Source organism: Oreochromis aureus, linkage group 18, assembly GCF_013358895.1.
Source record: "Oreochromis aureus strain Israel breed Guangdong linkage group 18, ZZ_aureus, whole genome shotgun sequence".
In the NCBI taxonomy this organism is placed as follows: domain Eukaryota; kingdom Metazoa; phylum Chordata; class Actinopteri; order Cichliformes; family Cichlidae; genus Oreochromis; species Oreochromis aureus.
The window spans coordinates 17,321,025-17,340,903 of NC_052959.1; the positions used below are offsets into that span (position 1 = coordinate 17,321,025).

General features: G+C 38.3%; 1 protein-coding gene across 2 annotated transcripts in view; it reads right to left on the reverse strand.

Annotated features, from left to right (window-relative positions):
• Positions 1-19,879, reverse strand: part of LOC116318699 (adenylate cyclase type 1-like) — a 34,743-nt gene extending 14,864 nt beyond the window's left edge. The window contains exons 1-4 of one of the 2 annotated variants that reach the window (XM_039601873.1): positions 18,973-19,879; positions 15,775-15,924; positions 15,390-15,508; positions 7,301-7,412 (exon numbers count right to left, since the gene is read on the reverse strand). In XM_039601873.1, coding sequence (XP_039457807.1) covers positions 7,301-7,412; positions 15,390-15,508; positions 15,775-15,924; positions 18,973-19,581 — 990 coding nt within the window. In that variant the 5' untranslated portion in view covers positions 19,582-19,879. The remainder of the gene's footprint in view (positions 1-7,300; positions 7,413-15,389; positions 15,509-15,774; positions 15,925-18,972) is intronic. The other variant, XM_031737797.2, reaches the window with a different exon arrangement.

Genomic DNA, 19,879 nt, shown 5'->3' on the forward strand with positions numbered 1-19,879 from the left:
AAAAATATTGTAACAGAGCCACTGAGGTCTCTTCAGCCTAACTCTGGGCAAAGTGGAGCAATAACAGATGGGGCTATAGTGAGACACAGCTGAAGCTACAGGAAGCAGGGGAAAGCCCTGGTGCTTACAGTGTCTCCTACTTTGTACTTTTCCTGTGCTAATCTGCAGTGTGAGGGCTTAGGAGCTGATTCAGACCCAAGCAGGATTACCAGTGTCATATGACTGAAGCATTGTGGGCAATCTGGGTGGTCATCAGTGTAACTAGTAACAGAACATTAGGTAGATTTTGACACTTACTTCCATTTGCAAAGAAAGAAAAGCAGTTTTGAGATAACCTTTTTTGCCATGTCTTAATGTGATTAGGATTTATACTGAGCACTGCAATCAGAACTATTGTGTGGTAGTATTAGCAGATATTACAGCCATACTGTATGCTTGCAGGAATGTAAATTAGCACACATTTCAGTCTACACAGACAAAGGGAAGGAGAGACACAAATACAGGGAAGCGGAACATTCAATAAATGATTATGAAGCAAAAAGATGAGCCAGCTCATCTCTTAATTTCCTACAAGTCCCTAAAGAGCAGTACACACAGTTCTTTGCCTTTGGTACGAAGACAAATATCACTCCTGTGTTGATGAGCTAAAGATTCCATTCCTGCAACTTTTGGGGGCTGAAAGGACGTAAGACAAATGCCCCTCCCCACACGTGTTCCTGAATGTGCTCCGTAGTTGATCATATTGGTAGTTGCAATGTTTTTGCAGCATCTAATTAGAAGTAGTCAAACAGTTTTATGCATTTTACATAAGGCCATTGCATATATTCCTTTTTTTTTTTGGCTTATAAAGTTTTTCATGTCAACATTTCATCAATACAGGGAGTGATTTATTACAGGGGTACCTCTGGTTGGCAAAATCTTTAGGAGTGCCACGAAGGTTCTCTCAATATTTCCCCTGCCCCGTTAATACTTTTCCATCTCCTTCATATGCGTGGATGTTTCCCTTTTAGCCACCGGCTCTTTTAATGATTGAATTTAATTTCTGTGCAACAACAAATGAAAAATATATCAACACTTCCTCCTCCCAACTCAGCCTTGTGGGCTGGCGTGAGTGGGCATAAGAAAGAAATCTATTAATGTAGATGTGAAGCATTTAGCAGATATGGCAAATACCAACTGTTTGGCGTTTCAGGACTGGTTTATTTTCAAAGAAGGCATTGGTGTTTTTGAATGTTTGATCAGAATTGGAAACAGGACACACGTTTTTCTTTAATTAACATAAAGAAATTGGTGAAAATGTATCTGAGTTGCAGTTAATGTAGTTTTGGACACTAAGTCTCCTGCAGCATTTTAAGACCAACATTAAGACCAGTCTCAGAGGATATCAGTTATTTTGAGGAAAACAACAGTATCATTACAACAAATGTAAGAGCCATTATATATGGGACTAAATTTAAATCCAGCTCACAGGATACTACATTTATTTTGTAGCAAACAGCCTCCTTTTATTTGACCTACCTAATTCATTCGCTTCTTTTTGCTTTCTGTCTGGCCTTAGGTCAAAATGATAGCAAGAGAGCTACTTTCAGTTGCTCCCTTATTCAAGGGAAGAGGTCACCACAGCAGGCAGCTTGGCACGTTTGATTTGGCTGGCTTGCTTTTTCCACACTAAATAACCTCCCTGATCCGACCCCGACAGATTCGTGTCTCCTCCTGGCACTGAACCGGGGATATTTTGCTTGTTAAGCAAATGTGTAAACTAGTACAATACGAGCCGACTAGCTTAGAAATTATTGCATTAAGAAATTTAAAATAATGAAGTGGATTAACAGCAAAAAATACATTACTGAGATACTGAAAAGGAGGTTATATAACATTTTGTCACACCCAGGCAGTGAACTTAAACTAGATCTGAAGTTCTACAAGGAACTAAAACAAAACAATTATAGAGTAATCCTAATCATATATATAACTATTAAACTATAATAACAATGCTAAGCTTTTTTGTATTTTGACCAACTGCTGAGAAGTTTTTTAAAAAAAACATATAGATAATGTAATGCACGGATTTCATATATAAGAGGGTGCAACAGTTTCACAATGATTTTGTGGCTCTCGAGGGAGCTTTGTCAAATCTGATAAAGAACCCTGATGATAATGTGGGATTATCCGCGTGTGGGCCTGGAGAGTAGAAAAACATTTCTATAAGTGGTATTGCTTTGTTTAAAACCAGAGATAATGAGACAACAGAAAGATTTATTATAGACAGTGTGAGAAAAATCATAAAACCTCACAAAATCTCAGCTTCATCCTGCTACATTTTGACCCTCCTGTTAAATCTGCACCATGCTGTGTTTCAGGTTTTATGCAAGTTTAGCTTTTGTTGAAACTGCATTAGAAACCTTCATCGTGATTTTTTTTTCTTGAAACAGAAACACTTTTTCCCACTTTCTCCTACGTCAAGAGCCCATGCTGGTTTGTTTGGTTTGGGTTTAGCGCACAGGAGTCTGAGGGAAGCAGCAGGACTCGACAGCAATCCTTGCATCTGCTCATGGGACAAACCCAAACAGTGTTATTTAATTGTGTCTACACCCAGATTTTCCGTTCTGGCAGGCAGCTGTCATCATGTGGGCAGCGACAAGTTCCTGTGCTCCATTTAAGAATAATCCAGTTTTTGGCTAATATTTTATTCAGTTGTATTTGGCTCATACTAACTGGCGTACAGACAGCCTTTCCAAAGTTTTTTTTTTTTTCAGAAAATAACAGGTTTTGAGGTATGTTATTGTTGGATCTTAGGTTACGCATACTTAGGTGAGTCATCACTCAGTCACTTCAGCCAGTTGCAGATATTCTATTACAACTCAACTAGGAAATAATCGTTCAGCCATTTGTTTGTCAGATAGGTGAACTGCTATCCTCTTGAAATAATAATCAATCATTCAAATCTTACACATTCATGACCTGCACATGCAGAAAAGGGTTATTTTATAAGCTCTAACAGTCATGTATGAGTGAATGAAAAGGAACCTATAACTTGTCAAGGAAGTAAGAGACAGAAGATAGATACATCACTGAGCCATCCTAAAAATGGAAACATGAAAGAGGAAGAGAGTGCGGAGAACCACGGGGCATAAAAGACAGAGTTGAGAGAAGTAGGCTGCTGCATGTCAATCAAAAAGCTGAGAAACAAGGAGCGGAGGAGTCTGAAAGCTGTGATGCAGGGAGGTGTTGCAAGAGGAGAGAAAAGGGAGACAAGAATGAAAAGCTTTGTGAAACTTTGTCGCAGAAACAGCCACGACACACGCACGCATACAGGCACAAAAGCTCAACCAGTACAGAGCTATTAATGTTATATTGCACCCATAACAACCATAAATTAATCTCAGTTCCTCTCACAGTTGAAACTGTTGTTTTGGGTGCTGGACAGATTGCTGGAAACTCAGCCAGGGAGAGGAAGTGTTTACAGAGTGAGAGGGGGGCTCAAGAAGACCATTTGGTGTGCCAAATGACATTCTTGTCTTGGAAATAAATGTCCCTCATCTCTTCATGTCCTTAAAAAACAACCACTGCAAATGTCAACCTTTCTCTCTCTATATATATTTTTTCTATATTATTTGTAAAAATCTAGCTAAGTTTAGATGACTTCTACAGTACAGTAAATCTGATCACTTTAGCTATGTATGGAATAATAATCTGGGTGTCAATCGTGTGTTGTATTTTCACAGCTTCAGCAAACACCAAGTCTGAGTAGCGCTAAGGTTTCAAAGCCTTCCTGAGATGCGCTCCTTGTCTTTGGTCTCAGTGGTAGTCAGCCTGGTGGTGAAGAGTTATAATTACTCCCAGCTTGTGCTCATGTGGGTGGTGGGAATCAAACAGCAAATACTGATCAGTGTGAGTGGGTTTCCTGTAAACTTCAATTTTCAAGCTACCCCCCTACACCCTCCAACACACACACCAACTTAATACGACACAGCGCAAGAAACACAGGCTTTTTTTGTCTCTTAAAAAAATAGGGGACAGGAGCATAAAATATATGTTATGCTCCTGTCAACCCAGTGAAGAATCACACCTTTAAAGATCTGATGAAGTGTTATCGGCACGCGTACTGCAACAGATGAGCTCGCCTTCTTTTTTCATTTGAATTAATTTGATTTCTTTAGCGATCGGCAGGAGTGGCACTGGCCACACTAAGAGGCAAATATCTGGTAGCGTCATAAAATAATCAGGTTACAGAATTCTGCACAAGACTACAGCTGAGACCAAAACCTGACCTTGACCTGTAACTTCAGCTGCTCCAGTCCAACCGTCAAATTTAAAATTAAAATCTGGACCTGATCCAGGACCCGAAGCTTTAAAAAAAAATTATTTATTTATTACTACTATTAGCTTGTGCGACAACACATGTACTGTACTTTCTTACCATCTGGCCAGTGCTTATTTACATGCAGCCCTTGGTACAGTATGAAGGGACCCAGACCGCTGTCACAGTTATAGGTGTTGCTTGTAGACTCAGAGAAAACTGTCACCGGTGTCTTGGCATTATTAGGCCACACATTCTGATTTTCTCCTTTATGTTTTTGTTCAGCCTCACTTTTCTCATCACCCTTTATCCAGCAAGAAGCAAGCATCAAGAAAAATGAAAGCCACTGTGGCCGACCTGTGCCTTAAACCTGCATTCTATTGGACCACCAGGTGGCGATAGCTGTGGTTTCAACAGACTTCTGGTTCTATAGAAGGCTATAGGTTTCTGTCTTAACCTCTGCAAACACTTTCCTGATGAGTTAATGGGCCCCGTCAGTCTTTTTAGGTAATACTGAATAAAAACAAAAGTTTATTTTGTAAATACTGACCATACTGTGTTTTAAAATGGAGGATTTCCTGCGGTGTGCTCGCTAGCTAGTGACTTGTGATTGACAGCTCGTAATCCAATGAATGCAACCACTTTCACAGTCAGACTTTTTTTTGTCATTCCAGTTGTTTAAAAAAAATTAAATGATCAATTTTGACATTTAATTCATCATCCAGCAGCTGGTCAGGGGCTCTCGTTGTGCATGTTCTTCCCCATGTCTGTGTGGGTTCTCTCCAGGGACTACGACTTCTGCCCACAATCTAAAAACATGTTGGTAAATCTAAATTAGACCTAAGTGTGAAGTGGATCTTGAATGGTTATGTATTTCTATGCACTACCCCTTCAACAGAACGGTGACCAGTCCTGTGTGTACCCCACCCACCCATCAACCTGCGACAGGTGGGATGGGCTCCAGCCAGACCACTGCCCTGAATTAGACAAGTGGAAGCAAATCGATGTATATCGTAATTTTTTAATGTAATTTTTTTTCATGTTGATGCAAGTGTGTAGCTTTAACTTTAAAGCACCAAACAGGCATGCCGCTCCCTATCACGTTTTATGAGAAAATATGTAATAATTCTCACCGCTATCGTTTTTAATTGCACTCTCTTTCTAGCAGAGATATCCCATTACTTCTGTATATGTTAGTGCTAAATAATCTTAAGACATAGTTGAAAAGTAGTGAAAAATCTGACATGCTGAAATTTTATTGTATTTCTTTCACTCTAATGCTTATGTGGTATAAAAATTCAGACTCCCAAGCTCCCTCTGGTTAAAAGGAGATGAAACTACAGTTAATATATGCATTCTCATAAAGCGTGCTTCAGATTTGATGCCTTATTTCCGTTTGTGTTGAGAATTTTTGAGAGAAGAGAGAAGACTTGGTCTGCTACATCAACAGCACTTTAGGAGAACACTGTGTTCCTGGCCCACTTCCCGTGCAGCTTGACAAGTCCAAAGCGTGGACAGGTGGTGTGGGGATGGTGCTGGAATGGTATTATGAGATGATGCCTGGTGGCCATGTGGCATCGCCCGCTCTTCGTATGGAGCAAGAGGAGTCTGCGTGCCCACAGTGACCACAACTATGAGTCACTGGCTTTGCCACTTCCTGCCAAAGTGGATCAGTGCGAGCGAGGTTTTGGGTCAGGGCATTTGATGACAAGCATCATGGCTGGGGACAACCTTTCGGTGTAACATGAGGCTCCCAGGAAGTGGCCAAAAGATGATCAGCCCATTCATGTTATTTGTAAGTAAATGAGTGAGACAGCAAAAATCACAACAGCAATAAAACTTGAATATTCTAGATATAGAATGTAGAAATAACTTCTAGCCAAAAATCTGCGGGTGATGAAAATGTATCTGCCACGTCGTTTCAAGTTGGTATGTTTTAGAACACGGAATCACTTTGTCAATAAAATAGCAGAGTAACAGCAACTTTCCACGGGATGAAAACAGAAATTCAAACCAACAATAATAAGGGAAACTAACAGAACACAGATTCATTGGAAAGGCGATGACATTTATTTGACAATAAGTCAAATGCATGGAGCTCTCTTTTTAGGCAGTTCTAAATTTAAATCTGTAAACAAACAAGTTAAAAATACAAGCTCTCAACACAGCCAAGTAAAACCTTCTATGAAAGCAAAAAAGGGGTTGGTTGTAATCCTGTGGATTAATGGATTTGACAAGGGTATGTGGCTAGTGTAAGTAACAGAGGCCAGATTACATGTTACTAAGGTTGTGGCAGGGTGATCTGCAGGGGCTCAACCTCCTCACCAAACATCCAGTATTTTTTAACCAAATTTACATGACAGGTGATGGGGCGATATCATACCTTTTTGGAAGCATGTGCTCAGAGTATGCATAGTGTTTTGATTAAAAGATTTTGTGCTGATGGTCTCAAATAGGAAAGCAAATAGATTAACTGTGGCAGTAAAACTTAATGACAAAAGCCGAGCGGATTTTCAGCACCAAAATCAAAAAGAGTGAAATATTGACAGATGGGTAGGCTGAAACCTTTTTCACATGCAAACCAAGAGCGACTGTGACCAGTACAACTTTGCTCTTAAATTCATTCATTTTGTTCATTCAAACAACCAGAGAGGATGCAAGATTTAGCCCTGGGTAAATCTGGCTCAGATTAAAGAGGTCTGTCAACTCTTCCTCAAAATGAAGCACTGGATAATCATATTAAGCATCATATGGGCTTCCAATATTCATAGTGACATCATGCTAAGCTAGTGGAATGTGCCAACAGCTTGTGGCCAAAGCAGTACACACACACACACACACACACACATACGCACAAAAACCCCACATGCTCACAACAATACACTATAGTTGTGTCGTAGTGTGGCGAAAGTGTGCACACAGAGAAAAAGCCAATTTGTAACAATGTCAACAGTGGCTGCAAGTGAGGGATATGTCTTCACGGAAGGGAGACTGACTCACCGTGGCAAGCTCATCAAATTTTCCAAACAGTTCATTTAATAGTTTAACCAGTTCCTGGGCTGTACACTGAGAGGCCAGGCTGGTGAAGCCAACAATATCTGCAAACAGGATGCTGTAAAAGACAAAGGAAAGAACAATCTGAGTCAGTGTAGGAAATTAATCACAGCAAACTGCATCAATGAAACAAGAATAATTGCCTGATCAGATTAGCTCCATGAAATGTGCTTAAAATGACTTTTTAAAATCAGTTTGAGTATTGCTTTGGAATGATGCAAGCAACATTTAAATTAATTAGGTCTAGATAGATATATAGAGATAGATAGATACATAGATAGATAAATAGAGAGAGAGAGCCTGCCCCATTCTCTAACTGACTGGCAGCGCAGTCAAGCAGAGCCACTCAAAATAGAAGCAAGAGCATTCGCACGAGGATCACAGAGGAGACATTCTAGGATATAATGCAGCCATCAAGAGTACTGGTATTCCCTTTTGACAGGCTGCATATAGGACTGAAAGTGCCTGAACTGACATGTCTGGCATTTGTTTTACCCAAAATAAGCCAGCTAAGTTTCACTTGCTCTCCTGGCATTGTCAGTGAATTGGAATAACCTTCCTGAGGTCAGCTGATTCAGTGGCTCATTTTAAATGTATGCTGAAAACACATTTGGGTGTTTTTAATGTGTGGATTTTATTCAAAATGTGAATCAGTTTTAAACAGTTTTCCAAAGAAATCAAATACAAATTATTATATTAATATTATGTTATTAGGGTGAGGCCTTTCTGTGTGCAGTTTGTTTGTTCTCCCCGTGATTCTGTCGCGTGTGAATTGGATCTTTAATGGCTGTCTGTCTCTCTGTGTTGTCCACCTGTCCAAGGCATTTCCTGCCTCTCACCCCATGACTGGCCAGACCACATAATAGAGTGTCATAGAGGTCACCTAGTGAGTTTTAGTGCCGGTGGATTAGATGCCCAGAGTTTTTTTTTGATGCTATTATATTTTTATTTCACAAAAAAACTCTATTCTAAACTCTTTTCTATTGTTTGCCGATTTATTAAAAAATAACTTGCTTGGTGGGGGTGAAATTTTGGGGGGGCATTTGAAGTAATGCATGCCAGATATAGTTTGAGAACTAATGAGCTAGGGTGAGACTAATAATATCAGTCGCTGCTTTTTCTGCCCTTTGCGTGGTTTGCGTCCTAACCACAACTATAATTCAACCTGTGTTGTGATTTTAATCATCGAGCAGTCTAATCCTGATTTTTGGCACCACAACTGGAGCCAGAAAAGAGAGACGGCTTACTTTACTTAGCTGGCCCAGTCTTTATCTAATCCTGGACAATAATAACACTGAACAGGTAAAATGTGAGAGGAGTCATGAAAGATAGCACTTATTTCCATAGTGTAAGGTAGTTAGCATAGCCTACTTGTTTTGACTTTGTAAGTGAGATACAAGCTTAGTAGCCTGATGGATTAGATGGATGGCTCAGGTTAAAACCAGCCGCGCTGCCCCTTTGGTTAAAAAAAGAAAAAACGCAAAATATTCTGTATTAACACTATAGTAGTTCAAATGGTAGGTCCATACTGTGTGTATAGGCAAAACGTCCACTGTCAGAGAACTGACAGAGAATTATTTCAGATTATATTTTTGTTTTCCAAAAGTGTGAAGAGTTTAACATCCTGTTGTGCACATTAATATTTTAATACAGCTTGACCAGATACCCCAAAGAACTCTGTGATGAAAAGTGTTCGCAGTGAGTTCTATGTGGCAGTGAAGAGTGTGAACTCGATCAGTCATCAAATACTAACTGTCCCGAACTACCAGCATGTCTGCATCTCATACTGATGGCAGACTGTTGCTTTCATGTGGGCTTGAGTTTTCACAAAGTGACAGAGTGCTGGATCTCTGAGAGAGAGAGCTGCTAAATGTCATCTTGCTGTCTCACAGATGTCACCATAATGAGGGGCAGCGGACTCAGTTTGTGTTACTGTTTTAATTGGCAACCATCTGGGGCTGACAAATACTTGCAATGTTAAATATCATGTTAGTGTAAACACTTCAACTTGAATTTACTAAAACTCTAAAGAGAACTAAACTGAGCAAAGGGCAGGTTTGAGTATCAGTTACATTTAATCTAGATTTGTAATCACATTACTAAGAATAAATAGCTACTGGTTACAGTAGATGATAATGCTAAAATACAATGATTGTTATGATCCATGAATTTTCAGTTTTACTGTTTTACAAAAAAGCAGAACAAAATAGTAAAAGACATTATTATTATTTTTTCTTGTCATTTACTAACATTTTTGAACAGAAAAAAAAGTTTTAGCAGTTTAAAACTATGCTTACTTCATTTCCCAGTCCAGTGTATTGGTGCAAATTTGGATATAAAACATGTTTTTATTATCATATTTGCCTAATAAAGGCAAATGACTAGCTGATTGTTGTGTTTGTGAATTTACAAATACATACATTGCCAACAGGTAAGTTAGAATGAGTGGTCAAGGGATTGGTGAAGTTATAGGCCACATTTTGATGAACGGAGAGGTGTTTCCAGCAGAGGAATTTTTGCAGTGAATTACAGAACAACTGAAGAAAAAGGTGGATAAGAACCAAATTGATTTAGAGTGATCAGCCTACACAACACATGCCCAGTTATTTAATTCCTCAACCTAACACAGCTAATTTTGTTTCATACTTGAGCTCAGTTCCAAGTCAAAACAGTTGTAATTTTTCATGCAAGTAGTTTTGAATAACACTTAAAAGTTAAGTTGTTTGCAAGAATTTTCACCTTTATTCCTTTCATTTTTGGCGCCTTCAAAGGAGTGAAATGTAGAAAAGCTGAGTGAAAATCAACACTTTATTCAAGGATTCGAATTCTTACTTGATTCAGTGACCTGCTTTTTAAACCTTTAAGTCACTATTATGTTTCGATTTAAACGACACCACAAACACAAGTGGAACAGAACAGTTGAGTGACAGAGAGGCTGCAAACCACGCTATTATTACTCATTTACGAGCATCTTTACACATGCACTAATGAGTATTATAAGCAGAGGCTGAGTACACAAAAATGTTAATAATTTGATGTCTATTTTTGAACAAAACCCAGTAACACTGATGTCTGCCCGGAGCACACGTCTCCTTGCTTTCAATACCCCTTTTATTTAGATGGTCCCTGTTATGGTAACTAATATTCAAAACACACACATATATTTCCTGAAAAAGGAAATATGAAGAATCTATTACTGTGGCTCCTATGAGTGTCTGTGCATGAATCAGCCATGATGTGGTGCACAAAGCATCCCATTGATTGCATAGTCCTAATGACTCATAACCTCATGTGATCCTTGGCTACAGTCACTTATTTATTTATTTTTTTACCTTCTTTCATCCACACACACACACACACACACACACACACACACACACACACACACACACACACACACACACACACACACACACACACACACACACACACCATTATCTTAACACTCACATGCACTGATGCACAGAGCATGAATCCTGTGTTCTGTTCAAAGTCCAGGTCATTTAGGACACAGTACACTTACTTGTAAAAACAAAACAGAAAAGTGCTTAAATCAGAATGCTAGACCTTTTTATAGGCAACAATACACAACAAAACACAAACAATACATATATAAAACCAAACAACATTACTGATATAAAGATATTTGCTAATATCTAATATATTTGCTAATGTGTATTGTGGTTAAAGATATGATGGTGCAGTTAGAATAAGCTAAATGTTGTTTGCACGAGGGACTGCATACTCAGTTCAGAAAAATGTGAGGAACGTGTTCCACCTAGCACATCATAAAGGCACGTAAATCCAGTTATGTATTAACTAGGATAATTACACTGATGTTTGTAACTTTTGTACATCTGCATGGACAAGCAACCTCAATCAAAAGAAAAATATAAATATACAGAGTGTGGTAAATGGGCTGGTATTATTGAGTAAGCAAAACAAACCAAATTCATTCACATACACAAAGATGCATTAACACAGTCCTCCCTTTTATTCTGTGCACTTTTTATGTATCACTTTTTTTTTTTTTTTATCTATGTAGCTGCAGCATTTTTTTTTAATTCACTATCTTGCCTAAGGGTACTTCTGCATGCAGATTGGAGGAGCTGGGGATCAATTTATGGAATTCTAATCAGAAGACATCCTGATTTAGATCTCTTTTTTGTAATATATCTACAATACATGACATACATTTAGTTTCAGTGCACAAAATGTATGAATTTGTACATTCACAACATAGATATGTTCTGTAATTATTGGACCACTACATGTTGCCAAATATTTGTTAAGTTTTGACATTTTGAACACTCAGTTTTAAATTAGCTAGCTACTCCTGGGTTAAAAACTGTCTGATTTTAAATGTCCATCAACAGCTATAACTCTCTTTTGCCAAAACCTACAGAACCACATCACATTGACTGACTTCAAAAAAACTCTAGATCTACATCTACACAGCAAAGTGCTAAAACTGACCTAAATAAGCAACTTACAAACAATTACTCCTGTGGTAACTGCAACTTTTATATGTAATATTGTCTAATCCAATCCTTCTCACATACTCTTTCATCATTTTCTCTCCAATGGCACATATTTGAGGAGAATTATTGCCCTAATTATGCTAATCTCTTATTTCTCCCTGTGGGAGCCATTACTGCTTTATGGCATGACGTGATATCAATTTAATCACAAAGCGGAAGCCACTAGCCACGTGAAAACTCAAGGTTTAATTTTGGATGGGTCCATCTGGAGATACAGCATGTGGGCAGTGGATGTGCTGATGCTGGACCAATAAAGGGGTGAACCCAGAGGAGTGGGAAATATGCTTACAACAAATTTTGCAATAATAAACTGTAGTTTCTTCAGTGTGAGTGAGCACCTTCAAACTTCCCATCATCAAAAACTTCTAATTGGTGACCTAAAAAGTCCTCTTACAGCAAAGTCATTTATTGCAAGACAATGTTCCTTGGATTCTTCTCACGTGCTGTTTTTCTAAGAATCATTATTTATAATGTCAGATGAGCAACTTTGTATCTGTTTTACAAACTGAATACAATAAGTTTACTGGTGAACATTTGTCTTAATAAGGATTTTGTATAAACAGTATTTGTGTGTGTGTGTGTGTGTGGGGGAATCTGGAAGCTTAAAAGTGCCAAAATAAAAGAAATAAGTAAACTCTTAAATCATGAATTAAATTAATCAAGAATTACAATTGAAAATATATAAATTATTATTACTATTATGTACATAATTAATTGATTCGATGTATCATTAATTCATTTGATTATCAATTAATTTCATTTTAAACATATTTAAACATTTCAGTATTTAATTAATTATTTCATAGTTCCTGCAGTGCAGTGCATCATGTATTTTTTGTATCTGTCAACCTCAAAGCCAGGGTGTGGGGCAAATCCTGCCATAGCTAGAACCATTACTTTGGTCCCTAGCCGATTCTTTCAGTGGGTGTTTCTTAGTTCCAAATACAGAGTTTGTAGTTGCATACTTGCTTGGCAAGTACACTTAGGGTTAGATGGGATGGTTGGATGGAAAAGCACAGCTTACAGTGAGACAGCAGTATACTTGATAACAACAGTTCATTTTCACTGTGTACTTTACTGTCTTTTTACCCTTACGATTAATATTTACACTAAAAATAGCACAATAGTCCTAATTACCTGTATTGTTTTAAAATACATTTGCTCATAAATGCTCATAAAAGGCCCATTTGTATGATTTTTTTTTTAAACAATGGGCTGATTCGGGAAAGGTTGGTAAAAGCTGTATGCTAGTTCGTTAAATATTACTGATAATTCAACAGACTGTTCGGCAGATCTCTCAATGTATACATAACTCTCACTTCTCAGTGACAAATGATGAATTTCTTGTAGATGGACACAGAAACAGTATTTCATATTTTACTTACAGTTTGGGGTGTTTTCTTCCACCATTGTGATTTTTAGGTTTATGAGCATTCTGGGATACCTGGCTGTCTTAAATCCACACCACCACCAAATGACTGTGATACTGCATGTATCCTTTATCTGGGAACGATCTGTCTTGACTTGCAGGATAGCTAATCAGATGTTAAGGTCTGTTGATCAGGAACCATTAAATAATAATTAATTCAATGGTGAAATGAATAAATATGTTCTAAATTGTGATGAATTTATGTTTTCATTAATTAATGATATATTTAATTAACTGTGTGTTAATAAAGTACCTGTTTATAACTTTGATTCATGACACATTTGATAAACTATCCAAAGATATGTTTGTTTGTTTCATTTTGACACTTTTGATCCTCCATACACAGGAGGATAAAGGAAAATATAATCAACTCTATGGAAACAAAGAGTGGTAGAAATATTTAATTAAGTGCTAAATCCTAATAAATCTGATGGCTCTTTGATCAAGAGGTAGGCAGTATTAATGTCTGCTCATAATTTATCACTAAATAAAAATAAAAAGGGTAATTTATTAAAAATGACTTGAAGAATCACTGACCTTGAAAAAAATGTGAATTACTGTAAGTTTATGTAAGTTAATATTTTGTTCGTGTATGATGTACTTACTGCAAATGTATACCTGTATGGTTCTATAATACAACCTGTATTGTGTTAAATAACACTTAAATATATTATTTTTTAGTGGCTGATAACTACAATATCCATCCATCCATCCATCCATCCATCCATTTTTTAACAGCTTATCAATTCAGGGTCACAGGTTGGCTGAAGACTATTACTACAATATCCCTCTGGCTTAGTTTTAATAAGACACTAGCCACAGTCTCAAAACATAATAAATAAAACTGCATAAACTGTGCTGCACACAGTTTAGTTTCTAATTACAGCCCTCCAAATCACATAAATCATGCCTGCATCCAGTCCAGCTCACTCTCAAAGGGTGGAGCTATCTGAAGAAGTTCAAGGCACAAAAGCAATCAGCAGAGCTCCACTGAGATCTGTCCATATTTAACCAGCATGCACACACAAAAGCACACACACACACACACACACACACTGGCAAAGTGTTATGCAACAAGAATTTGGTCTCCATTGCATTTAATCCCCTGTAGCAACTTAATCCTAAGGCTAAGCAAACTCTCCTCCTCAAGCCTCCCTGCTGCTCTGAGAACACAGAGGAAAGGAGGAAGTGAAAAAGATAAGAAACGGTAACAAGGAAATGCTAGAGCATGAAATGGGAAAGGTAGCAATACAGTTACCGAGGCATACCAAAATGGGTAATGAAAATGAGAATGCAGAACATCAAGTTTTTGTTTTTTTTCCCCACAGAATGAAGCAGTGAAAATCATACTCTCAAACATACATATGTTTAGTCATTTCTAATCAAAGGTTAAAGGTCAGACATAACTAACTACAGAGTGAGGAAGAAAAGTGCAGAAGTTATATATAATAAATAATATCCAAGCACTGCGCTTAACAAAATAATCAGATTATTTAAAAGAAAATGTATGTAAATAAAATGTAAATTAATTTCATACTTCAAAGCGAATAATTACATTTAGAAGGAGTTATAGCTACTTTATAGATTTCTGCATTAAAATATAATTAGTTACTTCAGTTATCCAGCATATGAAGCAGTGAAAGAAGCAGCAGACTAGAACACTAAAATGCTCCTTAGTGATGTGAACACATCAGCCATATATAAAAATGCAGTAATATAACGAATACCACAAACAGAACTGTTTGAATAAGTACTTGGAACTTTTTGCACGAAACTTTAAGTAGAAAGTGCAACATAATCTTTTTCCAGGTCATCAGTGTTACCTGGACAATTAAAAAAATACAAGTGAGGCTGCAGTGTAAACATAAACACCACCACAACATTCTATAGCCCTCATTGTACCTCTTGGCATTTTTGGTCAAGTTATTTAGTTTTTCTTAGCATTGAATCTCTCATGAGTATACTAATCTCTAAATAACTGTGTTAAAATGGAAAGGCTTTATTTAATTCACAAATGTCTCTAGGAAAGGTTCGCAGCTGTGTTGCCTTGATGATAGGGTCCTACCTGACATTGTCATGACGCTGGATATAGATTTTGTGAAAGATCCTTTCTGGGGGCTTCAGGAAATCCTCCTTCATCTCCATAGCTACATTCCTGGGCAACAGACTCATTAGCAGGCGCTCCTGAGAATATGTGTGTGTGTGTGTGCATTTGTGTGTGAGAAACAGAGCAAGAGAGGGGAAAAAAAGATAAAGTAAGTCATTTATACAGTCGAAAGCGGCAAAGTTATCATAGGGCAAAGTGTTGGCGGTGATAAGAAATGTGCTAGACAAAAAGGCATGAAATCTAACAGAAATGAATAATGTGGCGAAATGACTTGAGGCATGGGGCGGTGGGGGTAGACATCCAATTTTACACATAGTTTGTGCAGCAAAAAAGGTGCCTATACCTGTTTTTCGTTCTCATCCTCCATGCGGAGTCTTTCTTCGATGCAGTTGCGAGCCTGCAGGAAGGCCTTCCTCTGGGCTCGTTCTGTTAGGATGCGTACAAACAGCCCTGACAGGTTGACACTGGTGAACAGTACAGTGTTGGCAACCAACTGCAAAAACACACACACACACATTACACACTATTACTTCTCTGGTACATTGTTGAAGACAAAATATTTAAGAAACCATTAGGAATTATTTACATCACTTTAGTTAGATCAAATATTTATACGTGTGTTGTTATGATCAATGAAAAATGTATTTTCATGTATATTTTCATATATTGGATGTATGGTAAATAATCAAATGTGAAATATGTTTTGTCATTTGGCATCTTTGCGCATTTGTTTGTGTGCATTGATGCACAATGCAGCACAGGAAGTAATTTATTTCAATTTCTTACTTTATTTAAAAGGGACAAGCACAGAACTATAACACTAAGCTGCATGAACAGATGTGTATATAGCCAGAGCTAATGGTTAAAAAAAAACAACATATCATAATGCTTAAAATCAAAGTTGAATAACAATAAATAAGAAAAACCAAGCAGCCTATACACTACACTCATTAAAGCATCCGTGGCATTCATATAACTACATATATACATGTGGATGTTTGCCAGATTTTGTTACCCCTGCTTTCAAGGACCTGAAACTGGAATTTCACTACCCTAAACAGGCTGAATGGCAGTTTAAGGGTGTTATACCAGTTAATTAATTTACCTGGATATTTTTAAAATAAATAATTTTTTATTCAATATTTTCTATGAGAAAATCTGTGACATCTCTTATAATAGACACACAGTGCATGACTGTTTTTAATCATTTCTATTGCTTGGTTGAGGCTGGCTGAGTTACTTCACACAGTTCTGCGATCGCCTGTGATGTGTAGACTAGCAAACAGTCACTGCAGGTAATAAATACACAATATATTGATGAAAATAAATATGTAAACTCATATCCTCATTCACCATTAGTATTTTCTGTAGTAGAACTTAGTGATGGAGCTTATTTGACTTTAAGAAATGTTACCCCCAAACACCTTATACTTTATTAAAATATAGCTTATATGTTTAACTAAGCATCATGAACACTGTCATATTTTGAAATGATGTATCCACTTCTTGTAAAATTTTAAGAAACTTTTACTGCCACAGACAGGCACGTTTCCCAGAGCAATGAATAACGGATTGCCTTGAGAACGCTGTTTTTGGCAGCAGAAGTCTGGCTTTGTGCTTGGCAGCACTGTTGGCAAGGATCAGCATGTTCAAATGATGCTCAAGTAACTTTATAGCCTGGAGTGAATAAATGTGGACATCAGAGTTAATTGGTGTAAAATACTCTTGAGCTTCTCTGTTGTGTTAAACGCAGTGTGCTCATTATTGACCTTACTGCACTAGCAACAAAATTTTTCATTCTCGGCTGTTGTACCCATTCACTGGCAGTAATGAAGATCTTCAAACTTTTACGATGCAATAAAAAAATAAAAGGAGTACATTAACTTTTATTCGGCGACATGATTAATTCCAAGGTGTCTCATTATGATGTATACAGGTATTCACTGAATACAGAGGGCCATACAATACAAGGTTTTTATTTGCAATCTTTTTCTTTAGCTTTTTGTTGGGTTTTTTTGCTGTTGTACTTCATATTAAATAGTAGTAGCAATAAGTTAATAAGTAAAAATGCCAATGATTGCTGAGTTCATTTACAGTTATATTTTTCTCATTTCTTTCAATGGGGCCTAATAAAGTACCTATTTTTAGTTTTATTGTTTTTGTAATCTAAGCTTTATCTAGACAGGTAAGGCTATAAACCCATACCCCATTTAACATTTTATGGTATTTAAACTACCAACAATGAATAAATTATGCTACTAAAAGAACCTGATGCATGATGAGATAAGAGAGGCCCTACAATAACGTGCATTTGAAATTATAGTCAACACTTGCTTTAGTAATAAGGTATTTCATGTAGAAGTAGACACAACCGTAGGCTGAGTGCTTGGGACCTAGGTGGGTGGTTGTTGCAAGCCTGGACTGTGCAGGGTCATGCCACACAGCTCATCTCTAAGCTTAATGGATTAGCTATCTCCGGTAGTACAGCTAGCAGTGTCCTTCACATGGCTATGCAGGTACTGCATAGCCTACATACAGGAAAACAAAGCTCTGTAAATAGGCTGTCATCATTTGGGAGCACGATGAAACGACAGAATCTCAGTTTCGCTTCCAAGAAATGCCCAATATTCGTGTCATATGTTGCACGTAGGCAAACATGTTCCATTATACCCCTGGTAGGTTTTGACTGATGTGACATATCTTCTTTTCCCACAGTTGATGACAGCCAGGAATGTGAGCATATGTGTCTGACTGTGACAGGAAAAGGTACAAAAGCTATACATTTCCAGAGAGCGGTGTACCAATTTCTATTCCGGCTCTGCAATGACATGCATGACTTTGCCCTATTTCTTAACTGAAGCATATGTAGAGTAGTCAAAGTGGTCTTCCTCTGTGTGTGTGTGGGTGTGTGTTTATGTGTGTGTGTGTGCTTGTACCTCCAATTTGCCCTACTTCTGGTGCTTGGAGGATGTCACTCTAGTTCTTCATTCCTGACCTGCTCCTTTGGGATTGAATCATATCCCATAGAAAACAGTCGTAGACTGTTTTGCTTTACTATATATTTTTAAATCAGGTGCCTGCAGGGAAGTCTTGGTTTCACCACACTATAATATACAGTAGCTTAACACCACTAAATATCATAAATGTGTTACACGCATGGAATTTGTGTGGAAGAGGGAACTATGTGAACGGATAGTCACCGTTACATTCACTTCCACTACATACCACCAAGATAAAGCTACAAATTCTCAACATTTTTTGTCTTATGAGAGCAAACATGCACTAACTTGTCTTGATCGTGTTATTGTTTTGCCGGATTTGATTAAAACCTAAGCAAAGCCCATCGAGTCTTACCACATGGAGCTATCCTTGGTGCTGAACTGACATTGCTTCTCTCTACCTGAGCTTCATATCCTAATACGGGCTACTCCAGGAGTGTGCAGCTCATACGAATAAATTATTATATTAACACGCATAATAACATAAGCTCCAAGGTTACCAAGCACTAGAGGCACCATAATCATGTGCAACATGTACTTACTGTTCTCCATAGTTTTTGTGTTTTCACTGTGACGGAAGTGGCAGTCACAATCAAATGCGAGATGGACACCATTATTCCAAACACAACAGCCAAAAGGGTCCGTACAGGTAGCAGCGCATAGGCGACGAAGGTGACCAGGATGAGCTGCCACATGCCTTGCTCCGGGGACGTCGGGGGCTCTAGCCCCATGGCGCCCAGGGAGAAGGGACAGCAAAGGAAGGAGAAAGTAAACCCGAAGAGCAGCGTCAGGTTAACAATCTGTTGGAGCTGAGTCACTTGCAGGTACTTGACATTAGTTACAATGAACAGGGACACGAAGATGACACAGTGGACCGGATGGGACCCCTTGGAGATGGTGATGCTGGGGCCGGACAGCAACTCCACCACAGCCAGCGTCGAGGACAAGAATATGAGCACGGCCAGGGCTTTGAGAGTGGACGTCTGCTCCAGTTTCAGGTTGTAGTTCTGGAAGAGAGACTCGAGTTCTTTGCAGTCGAACTCGTCCTCGCATACGATGGTGGTCAAAGGGACACCCGGTGGACAGTGACTTCTCTTCCGCCTGGTTTTGACTTTCTGAAACGGTATTTCCTCCATGTCAGTGCCATTCATAAACTGAATACCTGCTCACAGCTTAGCTTAAACAGAACAGCGGATCCCGCGCCGACACAGACCCCGGGATGCAAACGTAAAAAGACGCGCACAGCAGACTCAAGGCAGAGCGTCCCAGATAGCGGAGGAGACTGGCCGGTGGCCACAGACGCGCTCGGCACTATCCACAGGTTGGACTGTGCTGTCCGGAAAGATTAGCTGGCAAGCAAATCTTCATTTTTCAGCAGTGTTCCGGGCGATGTGCCATATACATGTAGCCTACTAAAAAATAATTATTATAATAAGAATTCAGCGTTCG